General features: G+C 37.1%; 1 protein-coding gene across 4 annotated transcripts in view; it reads left to right on the top strand.

Annotated features, from left to right (window-relative positions):
• The first annotated feature begins 338 nt into the window (after positions 1-338).
• Positions 339-22,318, top strand: part of LOC131693521 (calpain-A-like) — a 106,435-nt gene continuing 84,455 nt past the window's right edge. Inside the window, exons 1-3 of one of the 4 annotated variants that reach the window (XM_058981423.1) lie at positions 10,122-10,278; positions 21,161-21,259; positions 21,354-21,512. In XM_058981423.1, coding sequence (XP_058837406.1) covers positions 21,245-21,259; positions 21,354-21,512 — 174 coding nt within the window. In that variant the 5' untranslated portion in view covers positions 10,122-10,278; positions 21,161-21,244. Of the gene's footprint in view, positions 1,550-10,121; positions 10,279-20,903; positions 21,086-21,160; positions 21,260-21,353; positions 21,513-22,318 lie in introns of those variants that run through there. The other 3 variants (XM_058981425.1, XM_058981420.1, XM_058981422.1) reach the window with 3 other exon arrangements.

A 22,318-nucleotide genomic window follows, 5' to 3' on the forward strand; every position in this document is an offset into this window, starting at 1 on the left:
ACTGAAACCTGTGAAACACATGCGTGGGTGGTTCGGTAAACCCATAACCTGGAAAACCGCTTTTATTTTCTGCGTCTTTTTAATCAATCGGTCAATCGTGTAAACGAATTACTAACTCACGTGCTTCTATTAGACCTGATACCTTAGCTTCGTCCAACAGCTAAATACACTAATATCGAAACGGCGATGAATCAGTTACTAACACACCGTACTACGAATATCTGCGAACGCGCTCCAGTCCTGTTCCACGAAGCGTTGTCACTATTCGGAACTTCCGCAACTACCCTGTCAAGTTAAGTGTTAACACTCTCGCTCCTCGTACGACCCACGAATCATTCCGAATGTTATCGTTTATCTGTTCAGTCGCGAGATGTCCGTCATAAGATAAACAGTGGTCGGTTTTATTGAACAGCAATTAAATTTACCTTCTTTACCAAAATAGCTAGATTTCGATCGTGAACTAATAAATCACAGCAGTTTGTAACCCACGGAAGGGTTTCGACTACTCGGCAGTGTCTGCTGTGATCAAAACAAACAAACGCAACGTAAACAGTTTTGCTGGTCCCGTGCGTCGTCGGTGGGGCTAAAAGAAAGGTGCGGCATTCGGTTTCGTTTGTAGGTACGTGGAAGAAAGTGTTTATAAATAGAACCGGGAAAACCAACCGTGGACATTCGTTGGGTTTGGTGTAAAATTGCAAATTTTCAAAGCGTAGTTTGACGCGAAAATTCGGCGTGATCGGACGGTTTTTTGTGAATCACATTATCGATGAGTGTGCAGTACGACTCGTGATACATTTACTAGAAACATATGGGTTTGTGTACAAGCAACTGATAAGATTAACAAGCCCAATTAGCAGAGTGGTTAGTTGTGTTGGCCGCTGGAAGTTGAAATTATTTAAACGCTCGTACAAAAAAATTGCTTCTGGAAGAGTACTGATCACTAGTGAAGACCTACTTGTGCAAAGGTCAGTGCAGTTTTAATATTTTTACGCGTGAGGAAGGTCGTTTCGTGCCGCGTGTTTCGTCGTCGTCGTCGCCGCCGTCGCCGTGAAGTAGTAGTAGACCTTCGCTATACCTTATTAGGTACTGAATCGAACGCTTTGGCAGAATGTCTTTCCACAACGAAAACTATAACTATCCGCGCAATTGGAACGCCAACGGGTTCGGATGGGTCAACCCTGCCGCGTTCAATCAATCGCCTTATCCCCAACAAATGCCAACGCCAGCTTCATCCGGCTACTCAAGCCTGAACCCCTCATTGTCGGGTTCGGCACTATCCTACGGGTTTGCCCCGGGTGTTGTGAACCCAAGTCCCGCTGGCTATCCTCCGGCACCGGCAGCTAATCTTCCATATCCCAGCATGGGTTTCGGTGGGTACGGAGGTATGCCAATGCCGAACGCTAACCATGCTGCGCCGCAGACGCCTATGATGCCGATGCCAGGCGGTTCGTTCGGCTCGACGGGTTCAGCGGAGGAGGACGTCGCGCAGTCACAGGAAATTCCCTTCCAAGCTGTCGCCATCCCAGTTGTGGAGGGGATGTTTAGCAGTGTGAGTATTTATTGCATTGTGTGGAGAGCTTAACTGTTTGTCCAGAGGTAAAAGGTGCCTCTAAAGGTAAACTGCAAATTGCTGGGAAAAAATCGTGCCACCTAGAGTCCGTAATCTTCGGTATAAAAGTTTGAGAATCGTATGTTAAACTCAGTATGTGATATGACGTAAGAGGATATAACTAGAAAATAATTGTGTTCGACTTTGTAATTTTTGCGGTTCGCGGAATTTAATCTTTTTTGCGGTATCCTTTTAGAAGTAAGGTCAAAAATATTGTAGTGTTTTTAATGTTTATATACATTTAAAAAATGTACATAAACACACATCATCTCTGTTCATTCCGACGTAATCTCTTTTTAAGAACATCGTTGCAAGTGCAAAAACAACATTGCATTGTATTTGTTATAATACTCAATTGAAGCGAACCAACAATAGTGTCAAAAACAAATAGTAGATAATATCTATAGGTATTAAATGAATAACCACAATGATGAATTTTGTTATTTAATTTAAATTTAAGTTTAATTTAAAAAATGAGACTGTACTAATAATATTAACGATTCGTTAAACCACTAGTCAGGCGAATGATCTTGAAGGTTAAAGCCTCAAATAAATAAACAACTAGTTTACAAGTTTTTAAATAACATTAATAAACATCACAGACACAACAGAACTCTATCTTACATCTAAAAGTTATCCGATGTAGTGATCCTTCATCTTAAATGAAAATATTTTAAGGGGATAGCAGAACGATTAGACACCGCTAATGGTAAATATTTTTGTGACGGCACTGCTGTACTTTCCAGACAATTTCTTGATGCAATTATATTTCACCACAAGCTCAGCTTTGCCAATTGATGTTTATAATCACATACAGTGTGGAACTTAATTCGAATATGTACATCCTGCAAAGGTGGGTGGTGTTTATTTCTGTTGATTTGGTTCAATTTCCATGGTATAGGCAAGAAAAGAACTAAAAGCGTTCGATCGACCATCACCTCTCACTGGCCATCTGGCAAACATGTGTCGGACCGTGCTGTTGGTGTCGATTTGTGTGTTCTGCTATGCAAACAATGTAGGCGAATGACATTTTTTCGGAATATGTACTGTCTTCTAACATGGCAGTTACACGCTTCTCGTATTTTTACAATGTTATTACATGCTTTAACAGAACTGTTTACAATGCTAGTATGATTTGATCTTCAAGTGGAAAGACTAACAGAATTTTTATTTGATTCACGTATAAATCGATAAAAATGTTCCACTCAAAAATGATTTAAAACTCCCTAGCTTTAATACCAAGGAGACGGGATATCCCCAGTCTTAACACTTCTGCTGTGAAATAATTAGTGCCTTTTTTATATGAAATCGCACGACTCAGAATTGCAAAATAATTTGTTTAGAAGAACGAAACGTTTTTTTTCTACTTGGCTGAAGATTCGTTTTTTCGGGTTTGCTCTAAAAGTATATTCTTCGTACTATGGTGTTTTAAGAAAATATTTCGTCATGTTAAGCTGGCTGTCGAATGAAAACAAATGGATTTTGATACTATACTTAAAACGATCAAGTTATATTCGGAAACAAAGGTTTTATATTCCAGTTTTATTTTGTTCTATATATGTGTAAAACCATTTTAAAAGTCCATTAATTTGTGGTAGACTAGTATAATAATTAAATATTGAATTTCTAGTTGTTTACAACCTTTACATTTCATGAAGATTTATTATAATGTCTTACAACCGGAGACAATTGCTTCCGGTCAAAAACTACCTTCCTAAAATTTTCATAATTTTTCTGCCTTAAATTATATCAACACTGAAAAATTTAATCTAAAATTACGATCAAAAAAATAAACTTGTTTTACAACTGGGAACATGTCCTACATGGCAGTCGGAAACTAGCTCAATAACAATGTTAATTAGGTTGAAAAAAGCGTCATTCAGTTTTATTTATACAAATACACTCAGGTTTTTAAGCGCTTTTTGCGCGGTATTTTTACGCGGTTTTTTTACGCGGATTTTGAAATTTACGCGGTTTTCATTTACGTGGATTTTGAAATTAACGTGATTTTCATTTACGCGGTTTTCATTTACGCGGCCTGTATCCCCCGCGTGAAAAACCTGAGTTTATATTTACTTACCTCTGTCTTATACTATGCACCATTTAGAGAACAAAATCTTTAAATGATTTGATTGTGTTAAGAACCTTGCATATCCATTTCTTGATCCCCCACTGACAGCTGACAATAACACTTATCTTGTGGTGAACCAAACTGAAAATATTAGGATTGGAGATTTCGCACCTTAACCAGCTACAGCTTTCGACAGTCACGAAACACGAGTAGTAAATAAGATATATTACGAGTGCTAATCCCATTTGTTCTTGGATTGTATAGCAGCCCCGCGCGCAGAAAATTCTCAAGGGGGGGGGGGGAGTGGGTGGTTGTGTTTGATTTTTTAACGTTTATTTTAAAAGAAACGTATAGAAACCCTCAAACTTTGAAGATTTTTTCAGAGGGCTGAACATAGTCTTGTGAACCAAACGACTCTGCTCAACAAATTGGGTAAATGTTTGTTATCGAGAAGGACTCATCAAAAGACACCGCTGCATAGTGGTCGGACACCCCAAAAACCTGTTTTAATCCTCCTAGCGGTGCAATTGTGCCTTTCTCAATCATGAACACGAGAATGTTCGCGTTGTTTATATTCATTAAAAGCTTTAAAATGTATATATTACATTTCATTATTATACATGACATGACAACTATATAGAAGAAAAGAAATCATTATTCGAGTTCTAAAATTTTGTAAAGGAAAAAAAATTGTAAAAGAAAAAACAGCCGCGGTAATATTAAACTGAAAAACCTGTTTTAATCCACCTAATGGTGCAATTGTGCCTTTCTCATTTCTTTAAACTATGACCATTACCATTACCATTTCTTCAAACTATGACCATAACCGATTATGTTCAATATAATTGTGGAAATGTCTATTATATTCTTAACCCTAGAACGTTGCACTTGCGTTTTTCACCCTAGAGTGTTGCACGCGTTTGATCGCATTTTTCGCAGGTAAAAATGCAAACAAAAGAAATGTTTAATACATCACTTTCTTCGTTTTTAAATTTCGAAAACACCTGTGTAAGTGAAAGTATAGAATTTATTGAATCAATGATACATAATTTGGCTTGAACAAAATAAAAAGTGAAACTTTTAAAGGGTAGTGTACAAGACGCGACCGCAGTCACATTGAACATGCAGCATTATTAACGAACACCTTGCAGGAAGTTATTTCATCGCATCAATACCACGCATGACGTTGTTGTATTTTTTGAAACCACACCAATGATAAATATTTATATGGTTTATTACATTATTGGATAAACAGTATTTACATTCTTAAAAAAATAAATCCCTTGGGAATCGGAATATATTGGCTCGAATCGTTTTGTCGAGTGGGCCGGGGGAGTGGAAGGGTATGGGGGAGGGGATCAAGGGCAGGAGAAACATCCAACCCCACATTATATCTTGCATTTGCGACTAAGGTAGTGAAAATTGGTTCAGTCATCACCGAAGAACTGATTCTGGTATATAACCGGAACCGTCGATAGTGGACAATATAATTAAAAAATTCTTGATTAGCCACCAGGGATCCAGGTGTGCTAATAATTTAGAGACTAGGCGAGTTCCCCGGAGGCATTAAGAACCGTCATAGGTGGCCAATGTGGTCAAATCAACTTTGATTGGTCATAAGTGATCTAAACCTGCAAATCCAAACAATGTTGTACCCATTTTAATAATTTAGTCGGATGAACTAAAAATTCAATAGTAGCTTATGGGAGCGCTATACCTTTCATTTCAAACTAAGTTTGTGTAAGTTTAAATGACACACATACACTTCCGGTATGCGGGGTCAATGAAGAGAATGCGAGTGTGAGGGTGGTACGAGGGGGGTGATGAAGCGGTGAGGTGCAATTGTAAGGGGGAGAGGGGCGTACGATGCAACACCTAGCTGCATATTATACCATCCATTTGAGACATAGTTTGAGAAAATCGGTTCAGTCATCACCTAAGAATAGATGTGACTTAAATTGTAGAATACGCCCGGATACCGGGATTTCCGGAATTGTCGATAGTGGACAATATATTCAAAGAATGTTTGATTTCCATTCAGTGATCTAGACCTGCAAATGTATGTAATTTGGCGACGATTTCAATAGTTTTTGGCCTCTGAGGTATTACGATTGTAACGGTTTATATAGGAAATTCCACTGTAACCTTACCAGCCAACCTGAAACTTCGGAACCAAAAGTCAGAGCCGAATGAAATTTAATTGCAGTTGATGGGATTACTTTATTTTAGGTGTGAAATAGGTGTGATACTAGTTTAGAAACTTAGCGAGTTCCCCGGGGGCCTCAAGATCCGTCATAGGTGGCCAATGTGGTCGAAGCTGCTTTGAATGATCATTAGTGATCTAGACCAGCAAATTCAAGTAATGTTGGACCCATTTTAATACGTATTACACCATTTGTACATCAAAGTGATACCAGTTTATATGGGAATTTGCTGTGTGACCGCACTCTTCAATCCGTAACTCCGGAATCGGAAGTAGGATCAACTAAAAATCGGCAAATGTCTCTGTTTGTATGTATGTGCGTGTGTGTATGTGTGTGTGTCATTTAAACTTACACAATTTTCTCAGAGATGGCTGAACCGATTTTCACAAATTTAGTTTCATCTAAAAGGTATAACGGTCCCATAAGCTGCTATTGAAGTTGATCCAACTTCCGGTTCCGGACTTACGGGTTGAATAGTGCGGTCACACAGCAAATTCCCATAAAAACTGGTACAACCATGATGTCCAAATGACGTAAAACATATTAAAATGGGTTCAAAATTACTCTAGTTTGCGGGTCTGGATCACTAATGATAAATCAAAGCAGCTTTGACCACATTGGCCACCTATAATGGTTCATGATGCCTCCGGGGAACTCGCCAAGATCCTAAGCCAATTTCACACCTATTACCCAGCGAATTATTTGCCGATTTTTACAAACTAGATTTCAAATTAAAGTTACAGTAATGCCATTGACTGCTGCTGAATTTCATTCGGTTCTGACTCTTAGTTCCGGAGTTACAGGTTGGTTAGTAAGCTTACACTGCAATTTCCCATATAAATCGGTACAATCGTAACACCGCAGAGGCTAAAAACTATTGAAATGGTCACCAAATAACTTCGATTCGCACATCTAGATCACTGATTGCCAATCAAACATTCTTTTGATATATTGTCCACTATCGACGATTCCGGAAGTCCCGGATTCCGGGCATAGTCCACAATTTAAGTCATATCGGTTCTTCGGTGATGACTGAACCGATGTTCTCAAACCAAGTCTCAAATGAAAGGAAACATTTGCGGTTGAGTATTGTGTCGCCACTCAGCACACATCCCCACCCTTGCCCTCACACCTCGCTCCTTTATCACACTTCTGCCTTTTGACCACCCTCACATCCGCATTTCCTTCATCCACCCCGATAACATTGAACTCATATTGATTAAGTTAATTAAATATTAGGGGAGCCCGGGGATAGTTGGTGGTTGGGGTAAGTTGGCGGAATTCCTTTGTCTTCGTTTCTATTAGACATATAGTGCTGCCTCTCATTGTGTAGCTCAAGTTATGTGAAACCCATAATCCAATGTGTTTTCGTTAAAAACATTTTGTTTTGTAAAAGTTGTGGGCGATATTGTGTTTTCGAGCATACCAACTAAATTTTTTAAATTTTAAACACTTTCTCAATTGATTTTATTTTTCGATATGTGCGTAAAAAGAGCTTTCAGTATCCGTATAGATATTAAATCTATCCATGAAGTTATTTTTTAAATAGTTTTTTGTGAAATATACGGTTGGGGTAAGTTGGCGCTACTGTTTACAGTGCAAATATAGTCATCAAATATTTTTATTTTTGGAATTCACTTCAAAGTAAAACTTTGTGTATCTCGTCAATGCAGGGGATATGCAGCACAAACCTTTGATATAATTGAATCTCCATTTTCTGACGTATTCATACATACCACCAACTTACCCCGGGCCGGGGTGAATTGGCGGGATTTCCGTGTCACACTTTTTTTGCTATAAAAACAAAGACAATGCAACAAACACTTTGATATAATTCAGGGTTGTTGGCTACAGCCGCATGTTCTATTTTGCAAGATCTATCTACTTCAAAGCGGTAAAAAATGAAAACTGAAAACACCGCAAACTAGCCCGGGTCTCCCCTATACTTTTTTGTTTAAAGTGAGTCTGCGTCTACTTTCGGGGTAGTCGTGGAATACGCGCTAAGTGAAATAAGAATTTAATAGACATTTCCACAATTCTATTGAACTAAACCAGCTTATGAATCATAGTTTGGATAAATGAGAAAGGCGCAATTGCACCACTAGGTGGATTAAAACAGGTTTTTTAAATAACTATTTCCACTGTAACTTTTCGTGCAAACTGTGCTCCTGACAAATGTGGAGGCATTAAAACCACATAATATTGTTGAAGACTGTAAGTAAAAATACCCAAGTAAAAAAACATTACAAAATGAGCTTAAAACCTTCTTACCTATATTGTGCGTAGTCCGGACATTGAAAATAGTGCCTGCTCATCCATTTTGGTTTACATCTTTCTCTCTTATTAGCAGTTGAACTTGGTGTACAAAAATTTAAAATTCTTCAATAACTCTAAAACGAATGAGTATTTTTACAAGAGGTGTGCGCCGCTACGCCGATTTCAGGTCCAATTTTTATATGCAGTGTTCAACAATATTTTTACATTCAGTCTTTAACAATAATTTAGTTTTTACATGCAGTCTTCAACAATATTATGTGGTTTTAATACCTCAATATTTGTCTAGAACATCATTTGCACGAAAAGTAACAGCGAAAAAACATATATTTAAAACCTAAATTTAAATGGTTTGCCTTAGAAAACGCTTTATAAATCGATAACATCCTACAAGCTCACGTTGTTCAACAAAATTCTTCATTATGAACATTCCTGAAACTTTGTCGAAGGCACCATCTTTCTACCTCGTCAGTATAAAAGGTAATTTTTCTAGTTCAATCATGGTAAGCCATTCCTCAATTTAATTTTTATCAGATTGTGGGGAATATTCTTACGAACAATTACTCCAAAAATACCCTATGAATATAATCAATGGTTTGGCCTATAGTGACGTTTTTGGCATTTCCGACCACTGTGTGTTGCCTGCTGGCTCGTGGTGGATTCGGATTGGTTTGTAGTAGTTAAGCCAACCGACTAAACTTAAACCTCTTGTATCTAGTAATCCTCATCCATCCGGGACAACGGTTAAGTACTGCTTTAGTAAGGATTGTGTTCGTGCTTATTTTGTTTTGTGTTAATCGTCATGTTTTTATCCATAGAAACTTTTCCTTACTTGCTGTAAAACCTTCGCGATATATCTCACCTGCTCAGGTCTGCTGCAAATATCGTACCCTGTTGAGACATGAACCGATCCGGAGGTGTCGACCATAAGGATTTACATCTGTTTACAACCACCTTCGCCGGGTTTCTTATTCTTCTTGATGCTAGTCGTTCCTATTTATCTGCTAGCTGGTGCTGAGAACTTCTTGGCGGCAGTATTTCACCCTATACCGATGCCCATTTTCGCGATCCATTTCGCTAACGGAATAATCATCGGCGGTAAAATATCTCTAGACAACGATATCCCGATTTTCTCCAACTTCGTGTTTTTCCTCCTTAACTGCCGTTGCTAGCCCGCTGACCGACATCTGCTGTCTACTCACTACTTTTGCCCATATCGAAGCTTGTCGAAACGTTAACCGATCCTTCAGAGAAGCCGTCCAACTTGACATACATCCCTTTCCAGCCACCCTCGCAAAGTTTCTTCATTGACTTGTTTCTAGAGTGACCGAACTCAAATGACATTTTATGTGTCCAAACGGTTTGCAGTATATTTTTTTCCTGTACAGGAAGATAATAAATTTTAAAAAGTAATTCAAAACGCTCATGGGAGGGGGGGCTTGAACACCCCCTCTCCCCGTGCGCTCGATCCCGAGTGTATTAGTTTCGAAGTGTCGGCATAAATCCATTTGGCTGAATCGACTAGTATGTTGAACAGAACACTCTTTAAATCCTATTTAAAATTCGAAATGCGGAAGAAAAATCAAAATCTACATACTTTTGCAATAATCGAATAATCGCTCATGTAACGCAATCTACTGCTCGCTAGCATAACAAACCATTCTGCTGAATTCATTCAACGTGTCCATCTCTTTCAAGTTTTCTATTTTTTCTATTCGACCATTCCTCCAATTCGCATCGCGCTCGTATTGTCAAGCTTCGACACCCATCCTATCTCACAGAGCATAGGCATAAACAGAACGCAACAGATACATACGCGCATAAAGCATTAATGTTATAGGTGCTCATCGTATGCGGGTCCCCTTCTCACCTACTCTCTGTGAACGAACCCCATCGTGAGGTTTACTTTCTCACTCGCAATCAGACTGTATTATATTGGTTGTGTTGTCTGGGGGAAGTCGGGAAGTAGACACTTTCGTGCCATCGTCTTTGCCGAACGAAAGTCAGTCAAGTCAGTGGCGAGTGAGTGTTCGTGGAAACGCGCAGTTCTTCGACGGAAATTCATCCCGGAATTAGGTTATTTTTCGTCTATAGAAAGCAGAGAAAAATCAATTTTGAAGGTACATACTATTTGAAATCATTTTCCAGGTCTTTCGCTAAATGTGCAATCAAATCACAATGTTCAAGTGTACACCGGAACTATAACGTTTGCAGTGAATTCCAATGGGGTCTAATTAATGGGAGTGCCTGCGTATTTGAATGCCTTAGCATATGCAATTTATTCGAGTCCAAAACGGTGACGTAGCAGCTGTTCAATGGATAGGTTTTGATTTTCGAATTTTTCTTCGCTGCGGCAGAGCGGTGGCGACCGAGAAACATTAGAACGAGCGCGATGATGTCATTCCCGTTGGTTCGCATAGTCGAATGCTGATGACTGTTCCGTTCGGTGTTGTTCCAAACTGGATTCGATGATGTAGTAGGTACATATTTAAGTTCGACTAATCATCTCCACCGTTGCGAATGCGGAATCACACAAAATTAAGTGGAAGTGCACTCTAACGACTGTCAATCAAACACGCGGTTGTATGGAGTTCATGCAGAAGATTGTATCTCGCTGCTGGGAGATTGTTTGTAAACAAACCTGAGCGCACGTCACGAGTAGGCGCGTTTGTTATCATCGAGCCCGCTGTTGCAGCTGATAGGGAAGGAAGGAGTTCTAGCATTTACGCACACATTTATTCGTATTTGGTTTATTCATTAACCGGAATCATCGCTATTCAATCGGTTTTATATGTTTTATTACAGCCGAAACTGTACTGCTGGGAGGGCCACCAGAAGCGTTTCGTGTATCTTTATTTCAATGTTATTTGCGTGCACAGATTTACTAGCGACTCAGTTTAAAAAAAAACTGACAATATATTCTCACTGCCTATTGGACGAAGGCATAGCGAACATAAAGTTTGAGAACGCACCGAGCTCACGTTCAAGGACAGTTTATATTTAGTTCATCATTTAGTTGCAGAATGAAAAATGAATCAACCCAAAGAACGATCTTTTAATTTCAATTTAGGTTTTGAGTGTAGCGTCTTATTCGCATTTATTAGTGTTGTCTAAAACTAAACGAGAGATTCGATACGGTAGAATTCTTCCGTTGAATAATGTACTTTGGGTTATTTAAGTAACCTAAATTTGAGTGTACTCAACCCAAGGTTGAGTATAATTAACTTTAACAATGAGTTGTAGTTTTGACAGTTACGATATTTCTTAGTCTAACAACGGAATCGGATGTTTCGATGCTGACTAATTAATTACTCGGCTTAATTGGGTTTTATCCGTGAACATTTTTGTCTTTGTATTAATCGCCAGATTTAGCCTGTGTTCCTCTGGTTCCAGCTTTAAACCACTAACTAATCGACCAATCTTATTGGTCGAAACAGTCCGATGTCAACAGATTTCGTCGGTCAAATTTAATCGACTGGTGCGTCGGCGAACGCTCATGTTAAACTTCCATAAGAATCGATGCAACAATCGACTGAATAATCGATGCATAGTAGGCCATTTGTACCGACTCATGCTGACTTAGTCAGTGGAAAAATCAGGAGGTTTTTTAATGGTGTGGTTAAATAGAATCAAACTTACACGCGGTTTACCTAAATTCATTCCCTGTAACTCGTATTTTATGACATTAAATTAACCTTCTTTCGATCACCTTGACCCCTACCCCTTTGCTGAATTAACTGTTAAACATACTTACCGCTTCGGTGGAAAGCATTACAAGTGCATTGTAAAGTAAGACCAGTTATTCCCATGAATTAAATATCATTCTTTAGTATTGAAGAAAATATATACCGTCACGTTTAGAAAGTAGGACAAATTAAATAAATACACTAAATACGCGTCGATTTCTTACCTCATGTAAGAAACCGAAAGTCTTATTGTAATGTTATAATCCATTTGATACAAACATTACAGTAAGGCGGGGCTGGTTGATGGAACGATGACCTCGGAACATGTCTGGCGCTGTACACGAAATGGGTCATCGGAAAGTCAATTGAGCTAACACCTACCTAAATCCTTGATCCAAGTTATTTGCATGCATATGTTAAAATACATGCAAACATATTTTTTCTGTAAATCACTACCAGCTAGTGGGGGTTAGGATGGTTAACACACACACACCCCGTCACGTTTAAAAAGTAGGACTTTATCGATATATGTTCTAAAAGAAAAATGTGTTCTTTTAATGACCCTATTGCCAACGTTTACTAATGCACATATTTTGATTCATTGTAAACTGGCGTTTCGAATCTACCAGCCTCCAATTTGAACTGAATTTGTAAACTGAGGATTTCCACGGAGATCCGTCCGAAAATCAATAAAGTCGTGACCGACCATCTCCGGTTTCGACGAAACTTTTTTTATTTCGATTATAGACATTTTAACCTTTAAGGTCATTCGTCTCTTCGGATTAGAAAAATGTCTCATGAAAAATTTCTAACCATATGTGCGGGGTCGGAACCCGAACCCAGGTTAGAGGGGTGTGCCGCGCCGCCGATTTCAGGTAAAAATCGGCGGCGCGCCGGCGTCCCGCCGATGTAGATGCTGTTTTTACTTGCAACCGTCGGCGCAGCGCACACCTCTAACCTAGGTGCGCTGCGTACAACTTTACCAACTACGCTACGCAAACCCCTCGATGAAACTTTACGCGATTCAAGGGCATGGAAGACAAAATATTTTTCCACAGTCAATGACATGTTGACACAAGAGTAATTTTTTGAAAGGGTAGTTTTTGCATGTAGTACATATTTTCCAAAAAAAAATGTTCGATTGCTGTATTTTATACAGCAAAACTATCTTAAAAAGAGTTACAGGAATTGAAAACTTCCACAGGAAAAAAACATACACTGAAAAAAAGGCATTTTTCACAAAAACAAGAAGTTTTCTTTAAAGATAAATTTGCAAGGAAACGCATATTTAATGGATCTTTTGTCAATAAAAACCTAACAAGAGAGGAAACACTTCAAATGTAATCGCATAATGGATTTTATAATTCATACAGATTGTTATACAAAACTATGATTTTTTATATAATACTTCTAAATGTCATTTTAAATCAAAATGCATTTAACTAAAATCTTCCCAATTGCGATAATTTTCGAGATATTTGGAATTTTGTTAAAAAAAAAACAATTCGTTAATTCCATCATAATTTATCAACAATCGAATATTTAACGTTTTAAACGTGAAAGAGAATATTATTTTATTGTATTTGGATCATGAGGAAACTATCAACAAAAAGTTCTTACTATTTACAGTATAATGATAAATACCATTTCCAATCGAAATGCTCATAAGGGACCGTACACAAATGACGTAGCTATTTTTCGGCGGTTCCCACCCCTCTCTCCCCCTCGTAGCATTTTGTCACAAAATTCTAACCTCCCCCTAGTAAATAACGCAGCATTTACGTAACGCGGTCGGGGATGAAAAAAATCCAACCATCCTACCTACCATCAGTGCAGGGATACTGGCTGTAGATGCTTCAAACAGCAAGGGTAAAATTATGTTATCAAATGACATTCACATTATCGCTGTATGAAGGGCCAAAAAGGTGTGGATCCTTAAACAGAATCATTTATGAGCAATCCAAAGGGGCAGAGAATCTCCTTTCAATGATAAAATCCATACATTCGAATAAAGCAATTTACAGTGCTTGTTAAGGCTGCCTGAAAACAATTCTTTTAAATACATGTCGCTACAAAATGTTTGGCAGCTTTTATCAACATTTTTATTATAACAGCAAATTGCGTACGGAATAAGCCCATTTCATAACATATATAGTGTTGATAGCGTTGTTTTGATTTTTTATGGCATGAAATTTTCTTAATTCACAACCCTGCAGTTGTCAATGATTCTATGAAACATACGGTTAACAAATTTACTAAATTTTGTTTGGTTGAATCCGAAGAGAAAATTTTATTCAGCTACCAAACTAAGTGTATTAGTTAGCAAGATGCGGATTTAACTTGCTACATTAGTTAGCTAACTAATGTAGCAAGTTAAATCCGCATTTCTGTTCCGACAGCATGAAGTACAAACTTGCTTCAAGCTCGTCCGGACATGCCGCGGACTCAGGTGATTCACATTTCACTTGCCAAAATACTTTGACTCCTGCGGTAGAAGACAAAGGGTTAAGTCGCCGGCAAGTCTAAGCTTGCTCATATGACCTATTCCATGTTTTTCTAAACTTCCTTCAACTCCTTGCTCTTCCTTAGTACTATGGCTCTGAATATTGAAAAATATACTTCACACCTTCCAGTCCCTTGCTAATCAAATGCAGTTACAACAGTTAAATCCGCATACAAAATCTATTTTTTTTTTTTTTGTAGCTTAAGCTTTCGTGAATCGTAAAACTTACCACATGAAAAACCGCGTGAAAAGTAACTTGTGTGGATTTAAATTTATTTCTCATAGGAATAGAAAAACATTAAATTGTTTTCTCTAATCAATGGGTTTGGATGCCTGTCATAATGCTACGTCGCACAACTTCTGAGTTTGGTATAGCCCCTTAAATGCTACGTCATTTATGCATGGCCCTAAACTGCATCAACAGCAGACAAAATATACTTCTATTACAAAACAATGAAACTGACCAGAAGAACCTAAATCTTCCAATTTGTCCTAGCAGTATGGGATTCAAAAATACCGTTTTTCTCGGTGATATCACTTGTATAATACGAATCTGAACTATTCGAAAAAAAAAACTATTCTCTCACTACTAGGTAGATTACTTGGTGATCTAAGTATGCATATACAAGACTACGCTTAATGCATGGGGCAAATACCTCAACAATGGTAAAATTTTGACTTTGAAATGAACTTTGCTTTACTTTGTCACGATAGGCCATTTGTTTGAAATTAGTTTCGTTAAGATTGGTTCAGCCATTGCTGAGATAATTACATATATACATTGACCCAATTTGTCGTACTGAGTCGATTAGTATTTGCGACTCGGTCGCCTGGCCTCAGGAAGGGTTTACAAAGTCTTAACCAATTCTATACATTTAATTTGTAGGAAATGTGAAAAATGACTTAGACATCAACTTACAATAACAATTCGCACCAAAAACCCATATAGAGTCCCATTCAAGGCTTATTAGAGAGAATGCCGAACTATTTCATTGATTATTCGGCCTATATTCGATGGAATACGCATAAATTGACATCAACATCTTTGCTTCTTTCCCCGGAACCAATGCAATAATAAAAATGGCCTGAAAACGATGAAATGCTCGTGTTTGAACAAAAACTCGAAATCGAATGACCTAGTTATCGCCTTACCATTCGAGCCAATGCGTTGTACAAAGATGGATTCATCTGGAAGTACATATTAATATTTGCCCAAAAGACCTTGAAACGACGCATGTCTGGCGTGCACAATTGCAGCATGTGTCACGGTCGATAATAAATTATTCCTGACTGCCAAATTTATAGCGAAGCTCAGCCATTTACCGTAAAGCGGGGAGACTTTGATCACTAACAACTTTTTTTGTAGATTATTTATTTAGCCTACCGTATCATTTATATTTTAAATGAGTAGTACACTAAACTGATAAAATATTGGTTTGTTATACTTTTTCATAATATTGCTTTTTTGTGTTCAAAAATAACAATCAAAATTTTACTTGACCTTTTTTCTGAAGGGTCCTAACGTGTGTGTTGTTCTATAACAAACAGTTCCTAAATTTGAGTAAAAATTATTGGTTCCAAGCGCGTTCTCTAAGTTATTCAAAAAATTTATTTTTGAGAACTCGCTAGTTTTAAGTTTTTTGCAAAACTAGTTAGCAATTGTTTGAAACTATTTCAAGTTTCAATTCGCAGTTTTTTTTAATATTCACATTGGAAAAAAATTGGTCTTTAAATCGTAATTAAAGTTCCATGGATTCTGGAACAATCACTTGTTTACGTTACGGAAACAGGAACATGAACAAAAATCATGTCTTATAATTATGTTCAATTTCCATTTAGTAACGCTTTTATTAATGAAAAAATGATTTTGTTTTGTGAACTTCAGTCACGGTTTCCGCCATGTCATTACCAAATTACCAATATTACTGATGTATTCGTGAACTGGTTCATGATTCCTAATATAGTATTCACGACTTCCCATTCATGTTCGTGAACTAGTTCACAAAATCATCAAATATTATTCATCTATTCGTAAGCTTCCTGATATATTATTCACGACCCAGTATCCGTGTTCGTGAAATAGTTCACGAAACCATGAAATATTTTTCATGTATTCGTGAACTGGTTCATGATGCCTAGTATAATAGTCACGACTTACCATTCGTGATCGTCAAATAGTTCATGAATTTATAAAATATGCATTTATTCGTGAACTGGTTCATGATTCCTAGTGCAATAAATCAATAAACACGTTTGACCATTCGACCAGTTCAAAAAATCATGAAATATTTTTCATGAACCCGTGAACTAGTTTATGATTCCTAGTACATGGTTTACGATCTATTTTGTATGCTTGTAATATTTAGAATATATTCCTAATCATTTTCGATTTCATGCAGCATAATAATGAAATTTTCACGTGAGCTCCTTCACAAAGTTTGGGTATTATTCGTGGAATTATTTTTGTTCCATCCACTTTTTCATGAAATGTCCAACTGCTAGCAACCAGTAACAGTTACGAGCAGTAGATACAGTGAAAACCCGTTTTTATCAGCCGCATGGTGAATTTTAGGCTAATAAAACAGATATTATGATAAAACAGGTATTATGATAAAATCGGACATATATTTTTCTTTCTTTTTAAGAATACGAAGCTCTTAAAGTAGCTTCTCTAGTCCCTAGATATAGCCTCATAACCCTTCCTGATTATTTTGTTTAAATTTCCCTTAAGGGGTCTAACAGTGCAAAATTCATAAAAAAAATTATTTTTTTTTGTATATTTCGGGTCTTTAAGATAAGAAAAATATGCTCAAGAAAGGATTTGCTCGAATTCAAGTTAGTTCGCCTGCTAGAGCACATCAAACAACCAACTATCAATTTTCATACGAAGCTGATAAAATCTGGTCCTTAAGCTGAAAACATCGGGGGCTGATAAAATCAGAGGCTGATAAAATCTGGTCTTCACTGTAAAACAAAACTATCAGGACCTCGAACATGAACAAATGAATAATGTGATAAGGTTCAGTGTAATCTCTTGACAGACAACGAAACCTGCATTGAGCACCACAGATCGTGTTCGTGATATGGTTCATAGAATAAAACTGCTAATATCATGAACATGAGCCACATTACTCCGCGTGTCAAATTCGAATGTAAGCTCTAGAATAAAATTTAACGATAACGCGAACAGAAATTACGAAAAAAATCGTAACTAAGATCCCGAAATCACACAACTCGCGACAAAAATAAATCACACAACTCGCGACAAAAATGTGACAAAGATCTTTAAATCAAGAACATAAATATCTACTAGTGACTGAAATACCACGACAACGTGAATAGAAATTACGAAAAACATAACAAAGTTCCTGAAATCATGAACATACATCACATCACTTGTGATAAAAATATAAAAAATCGTGACTAAGATCCTGAGATCATGAATACGAATCACTCTACTTATGACTAAAATGTGACGATAACGTCAATAGGAATTGCGAAATTTGCAACTAAGATCTTTTTATCATGAATATTAATGCCGTTAGTCGGACAGAAAAATCCGATGATAAACTCATGAACAAAATGGCACGGTAACGTGATGAAAAATCACAAAAATCGCGAATAAGGTCCTGAAATCATGAACATCGCTTGACTGTCGGCTGTGTATACCCAAATGATGAGAAGGAATCATAACAAAAACTAAACATGTCCAGAGAATAAAAACAGTAATTCAACCAAACATTCAAATGTAACGCCATGTGTATATTCAGGGCGGACCAGTTTTTTGGAAACACAAATAGTTTCATGAATACGAGGTTTTTTATTCACAATTTCAGGAACTTGGTCACGATTTTCGTGAATCGTTTGGTTCACGAAATCGTGATTTTTTTTCATGAATTTATGAAGTAGTTTTTTTCCGTGCAATGATCTAACGCGTTAAAATGGATCAAACTGAGTTAAAACTAATTTAGCATTTGAAAATGCTTTCACATTCATTTTATGTAATTGAACTCGAATTATACGAATTTTGGTGACTCGAATTTTACAGTAAATTAAAAATTGTTTATTCAATTCAGATTAATGTCTTTTTAACAATGAGTAGCTATTCAAAATTAGTTTAAACCAACATTGGAATAAAAAAACATTGATATCAAGAACTTAATGTGGGTAAACGTACTGATGATCAAAGTAACCTCGGAATACGAAAACAGACTACCAATTTAAATATTTTTTTGGAAAATAGTTACAATTGGAAACATTCAGTGAAAACCTTGTAGTCCACTTCTTCATATATCAGTACATAGTTCAAAAATAATAATGTTGAAAAAAGGCCCTATTGAAAATGTTCTCATGAAATATGAAGTAATGTATAAAGTCTCTGACCATTACACCAAAAGCACTGTGAACTGACATACAAGTAAAGTTTTCAACTTGCGTAAGAAATTAAACTGTCACTTTGAAATCAACACCAAGTAGCAACTTGCCACTTGGTCGGTGCTGCGATCCGCCAGCAATCGCTATACGGGACTTGTATGCAAACTTGGATACAATGGTGACTCACGCATGCAAACCTGTATGCGATGGTGATTTTCAACGTATTTTCATTTAAATGTTTACACAGGTTTTTCGAGAAAGTTTGTTCTAGCTTTATGTCTGTTCTCTGTGCTAAAAGTTGGAAAAAAATGTTTTCCCCGGTTCCCCCAAAATGCACATTCATTATGAGTTTTGTTTGAAAATGAGACTAGGGGAAAGTATGTATGCTATAAATAAACTGTTTTTAGTCCACTTCTTCATATATCAGTTCATGGTTCAAAAATAATAATGTTGAAAAAATGTGATGAGTCTAAAATATCTAATGATTACTACGAAAATTTATCAGTCACCCCGATTTACTCGGCTCTCGTTTTATGCAGTCTGAAAACACAAAAAGCACGGAGTGACCTACTTCCGATTTCGACAGTCAGATGTCGAATCAATGAAGTAAAAAGCATGCCAAAACATCTGGTCAGGTTTAAGTCAGAGCGAATTAACCCTAGAACGTTGCACTTGCGTTTTCCACCCTAGAACGTTGCACTGGGGTACAAATGTACTTCACGCATTTGATCGCAATTTTCGCAAGTAAAAATGCAAATAAAAGAAATATGTAATACATCATTTTCTTCGTTTTACATTTCTTATATTTTAATTGCGAAAATAGCTGTGTAAGTGAAATACGGAATCAATGATGAAAAATCGAAATGAAAAAAATATTTATGACCTGTAATACATTGGTAACACGCAACGTTACTGTTACAGTTGTTACTGTGTGCAAATTATACTTGCGAGCCATTGTTTTGAAAAACTATAAAAAATAAACAATAAAAATCAGCAAAAATGAGAACGATTTTTTTTTCTATTTCAGAATTAAATTAAAAATTAATTGATTAATTGAACAAATTATTAAAAATAATTTTATAATACTAATTGTTACTAACGTAGTAAAACAACCAGTGTTTAAACTGGTACTGTCACGAGTCACATTTCTACTGACAGCAGGAAACCTGGTGAAACGCTAACAGCAACTGGGGTATAAATGTACCCCACGCCAACACCTGCTTCCACGAAGGCTATAAGTAAACTGGCTGTACCACCTTTTTCTGCTCTTACTAGGTACTCTAAATTGAATTATGGTTAGGGTCCCAGGTCGAGGAATGCCCAATTCTCGTCTGCACACGCCTCTAAAGAAGGCGTGGGGTACATTTGTACCCCAGTGCAACGTTGTAGGGTTAAGTAGAGAAATCTTAAAAAGTGAGCTGGCGACTGCATCGGCCCAAGAAGTTTTTGGCTACATTTCACTTTTGCTGGGTATGAAAATAATCAACATCAGTAAGTATTAGAATTTGGCAAATGCAAATTTAAAATAAGTTCCCGTACGCGGTCAATGACTGCTGATAAAGGAAGAGAATAGCAATCGCTATTTATTTTCAGCAATGAGCTGTCAAAACGATACACTCAAGAATGAATTGTTCTTATTTTTCTGAAAAATGTCCCCTGCTGAAAAAAATCAAAGTATAGAATTATAACACTTTTCATTATAATTTCTTCATTATGTTACAAATATACTAAATTTGCACTATGACTAGCTGAAACTAGTACTAATAGTGATCAACTTATAAATTATCAACTTATCAATTCATAAAACAAAACTCTATGCACAGAGCTAGTGTCAAGTACAAGGTCCCTCGGCATAGCATCCACACTATCGCACACTTGATTCTACTACCACAATTTCAATGATACATAGTTGCTGAAGCTGGAATTTGATCATTATCGTAGCACGTTCATGTCATTTAGCGGTACATTAGAGGCTAGTCTGCTGACGATCTCTCGCTTGTCTATCTGTTTAGTACAAATGGCATTTGCACATACATTTATACATAGTGGGAGACAAACTGTGCGACTTCAACTAATGGAACATAAATTAACACTGTATAGCTGTGTGTAAAATTGTTGAGCGTAACGACCGATATAACAAACACTAAACCATTGCTACTGTTGCGAACGTAGCAAAGCAAACGTATTGATTCCCTTACTGGAGATGTCATTCGATCATCAAATCGCAAATTTATAGAATTCTCTGCAAACGAACCGGTTGTAATGTATGTAAATAAAAGCATTTGTTCAGTTACCGTGACGACGATTCCCACAGTCCGAGATTAGTAGGCGTGCGCATATTAATTAGTTGTTGTTTTGAACATTGTGAGTTGATTCGCATTCTGGCAAAGGGATCGAAACATAGCGCCAACAGTTTTATCATTATTCCCCCACTTGTAGGAATCTAGAATAACGCATCTCTGCTGCACTCTCAAGCCTCGACTCAACCTCTCAAGCGACTCGCTGCGCTAATCGCTTGCAATCATGGATGAACTAAAGGTACTTCAATGGACTCTCAGTTCCGCCCAGCGGCAGTTACTTGCAGAAGTAATTGATTTTAATTATAACAACGTTAAAACCATCACTTTTGTAGGGCCTCTTGAGCGGGGCCAGCAAACAGCTGTTTGATGCGGCCGGACAGGCAATAACAAGTGCCGCCACCGAGTACCTCGGAAATGTTATCAACGAGATCTTCGAGAAAAAGCAAACCGATACGAAGCGGGTGCTGCCGTCGATAAAGAACATGAAAGTTGTAAGTAGTCTTGAAAACGAAGGGGTTAGTAGTGGGCACTCAAACCGATTTTCAATAGGACCTAAGTAGCAATGAAATATTATCTTTGTTTATTTTATCTTCCGTAATTATCTCGATTGCATTTACCCATTATCTGCTTGTATAATATGCGAATCTATATCGTCGTCTTTCGATCTGTGCGAGAAAATTGTTGGAATGTTTGCAAGTGATACCTTAATAATCGTAAGAGAAAGTAAAAAAAGAAGGTCCCTCAATGTACTTAGGCCCTATTGAAAATGTTCTCATGAAATATGAAGCAATGTATAAAGTCTCTGACCATTACACTAAAAGCACTGAGAACTGACATACAAGTAAAGTTTTCAACTTGTGTAAGAAATTAAACTGTCACTTTGAAATCAAGTTTGTTCTAGCTTATATGTCTGTTCTCTGTGCTAAAAGTTGGAAAAAAATGTTTTCGCCGTTTCCCCTAAAATACACATTTACTATGAGTTTTGTTTGAAAATGAGTCTAGGGTAAAGTATGTATGCTATAAATAAACTGTTTCTTAGAAAAACGCAAATAGCCGCATGAAGTTCCTATGATCAAATTACACTGGAGTTACGCCCTTCGAAAATTTATGTTTCGTTCGAATAATCCAAAATCTATTTAAAACCTCTCTGAGAGCTCAGCTAATGCGAGGAAAATACTAGCGAGAATATCGCGTAACCTTCATATTTGGACTTAAGTCCGGACTCGTCCTACTGTGCGAGAATTCGAATTGTCCGAATTGCTCCCTGTAACATAGATAATAGGTGAAATTAACAGTT

The sequence above is a fragment of the Topomyia yanbarensis genome, chromosome 3 (genome assembly GCF_030247195.1).
Source record: "Topomyia yanbarensis strain Yona2022 chromosome 3, ASM3024719v1, whole genome shotgun sequence".
Taxonomy (NCBI): Eukaryota; Metazoa; Arthropoda; class Insecta; order Diptera; family Culicidae; genus Topomyia; species Topomyia yanbarensis.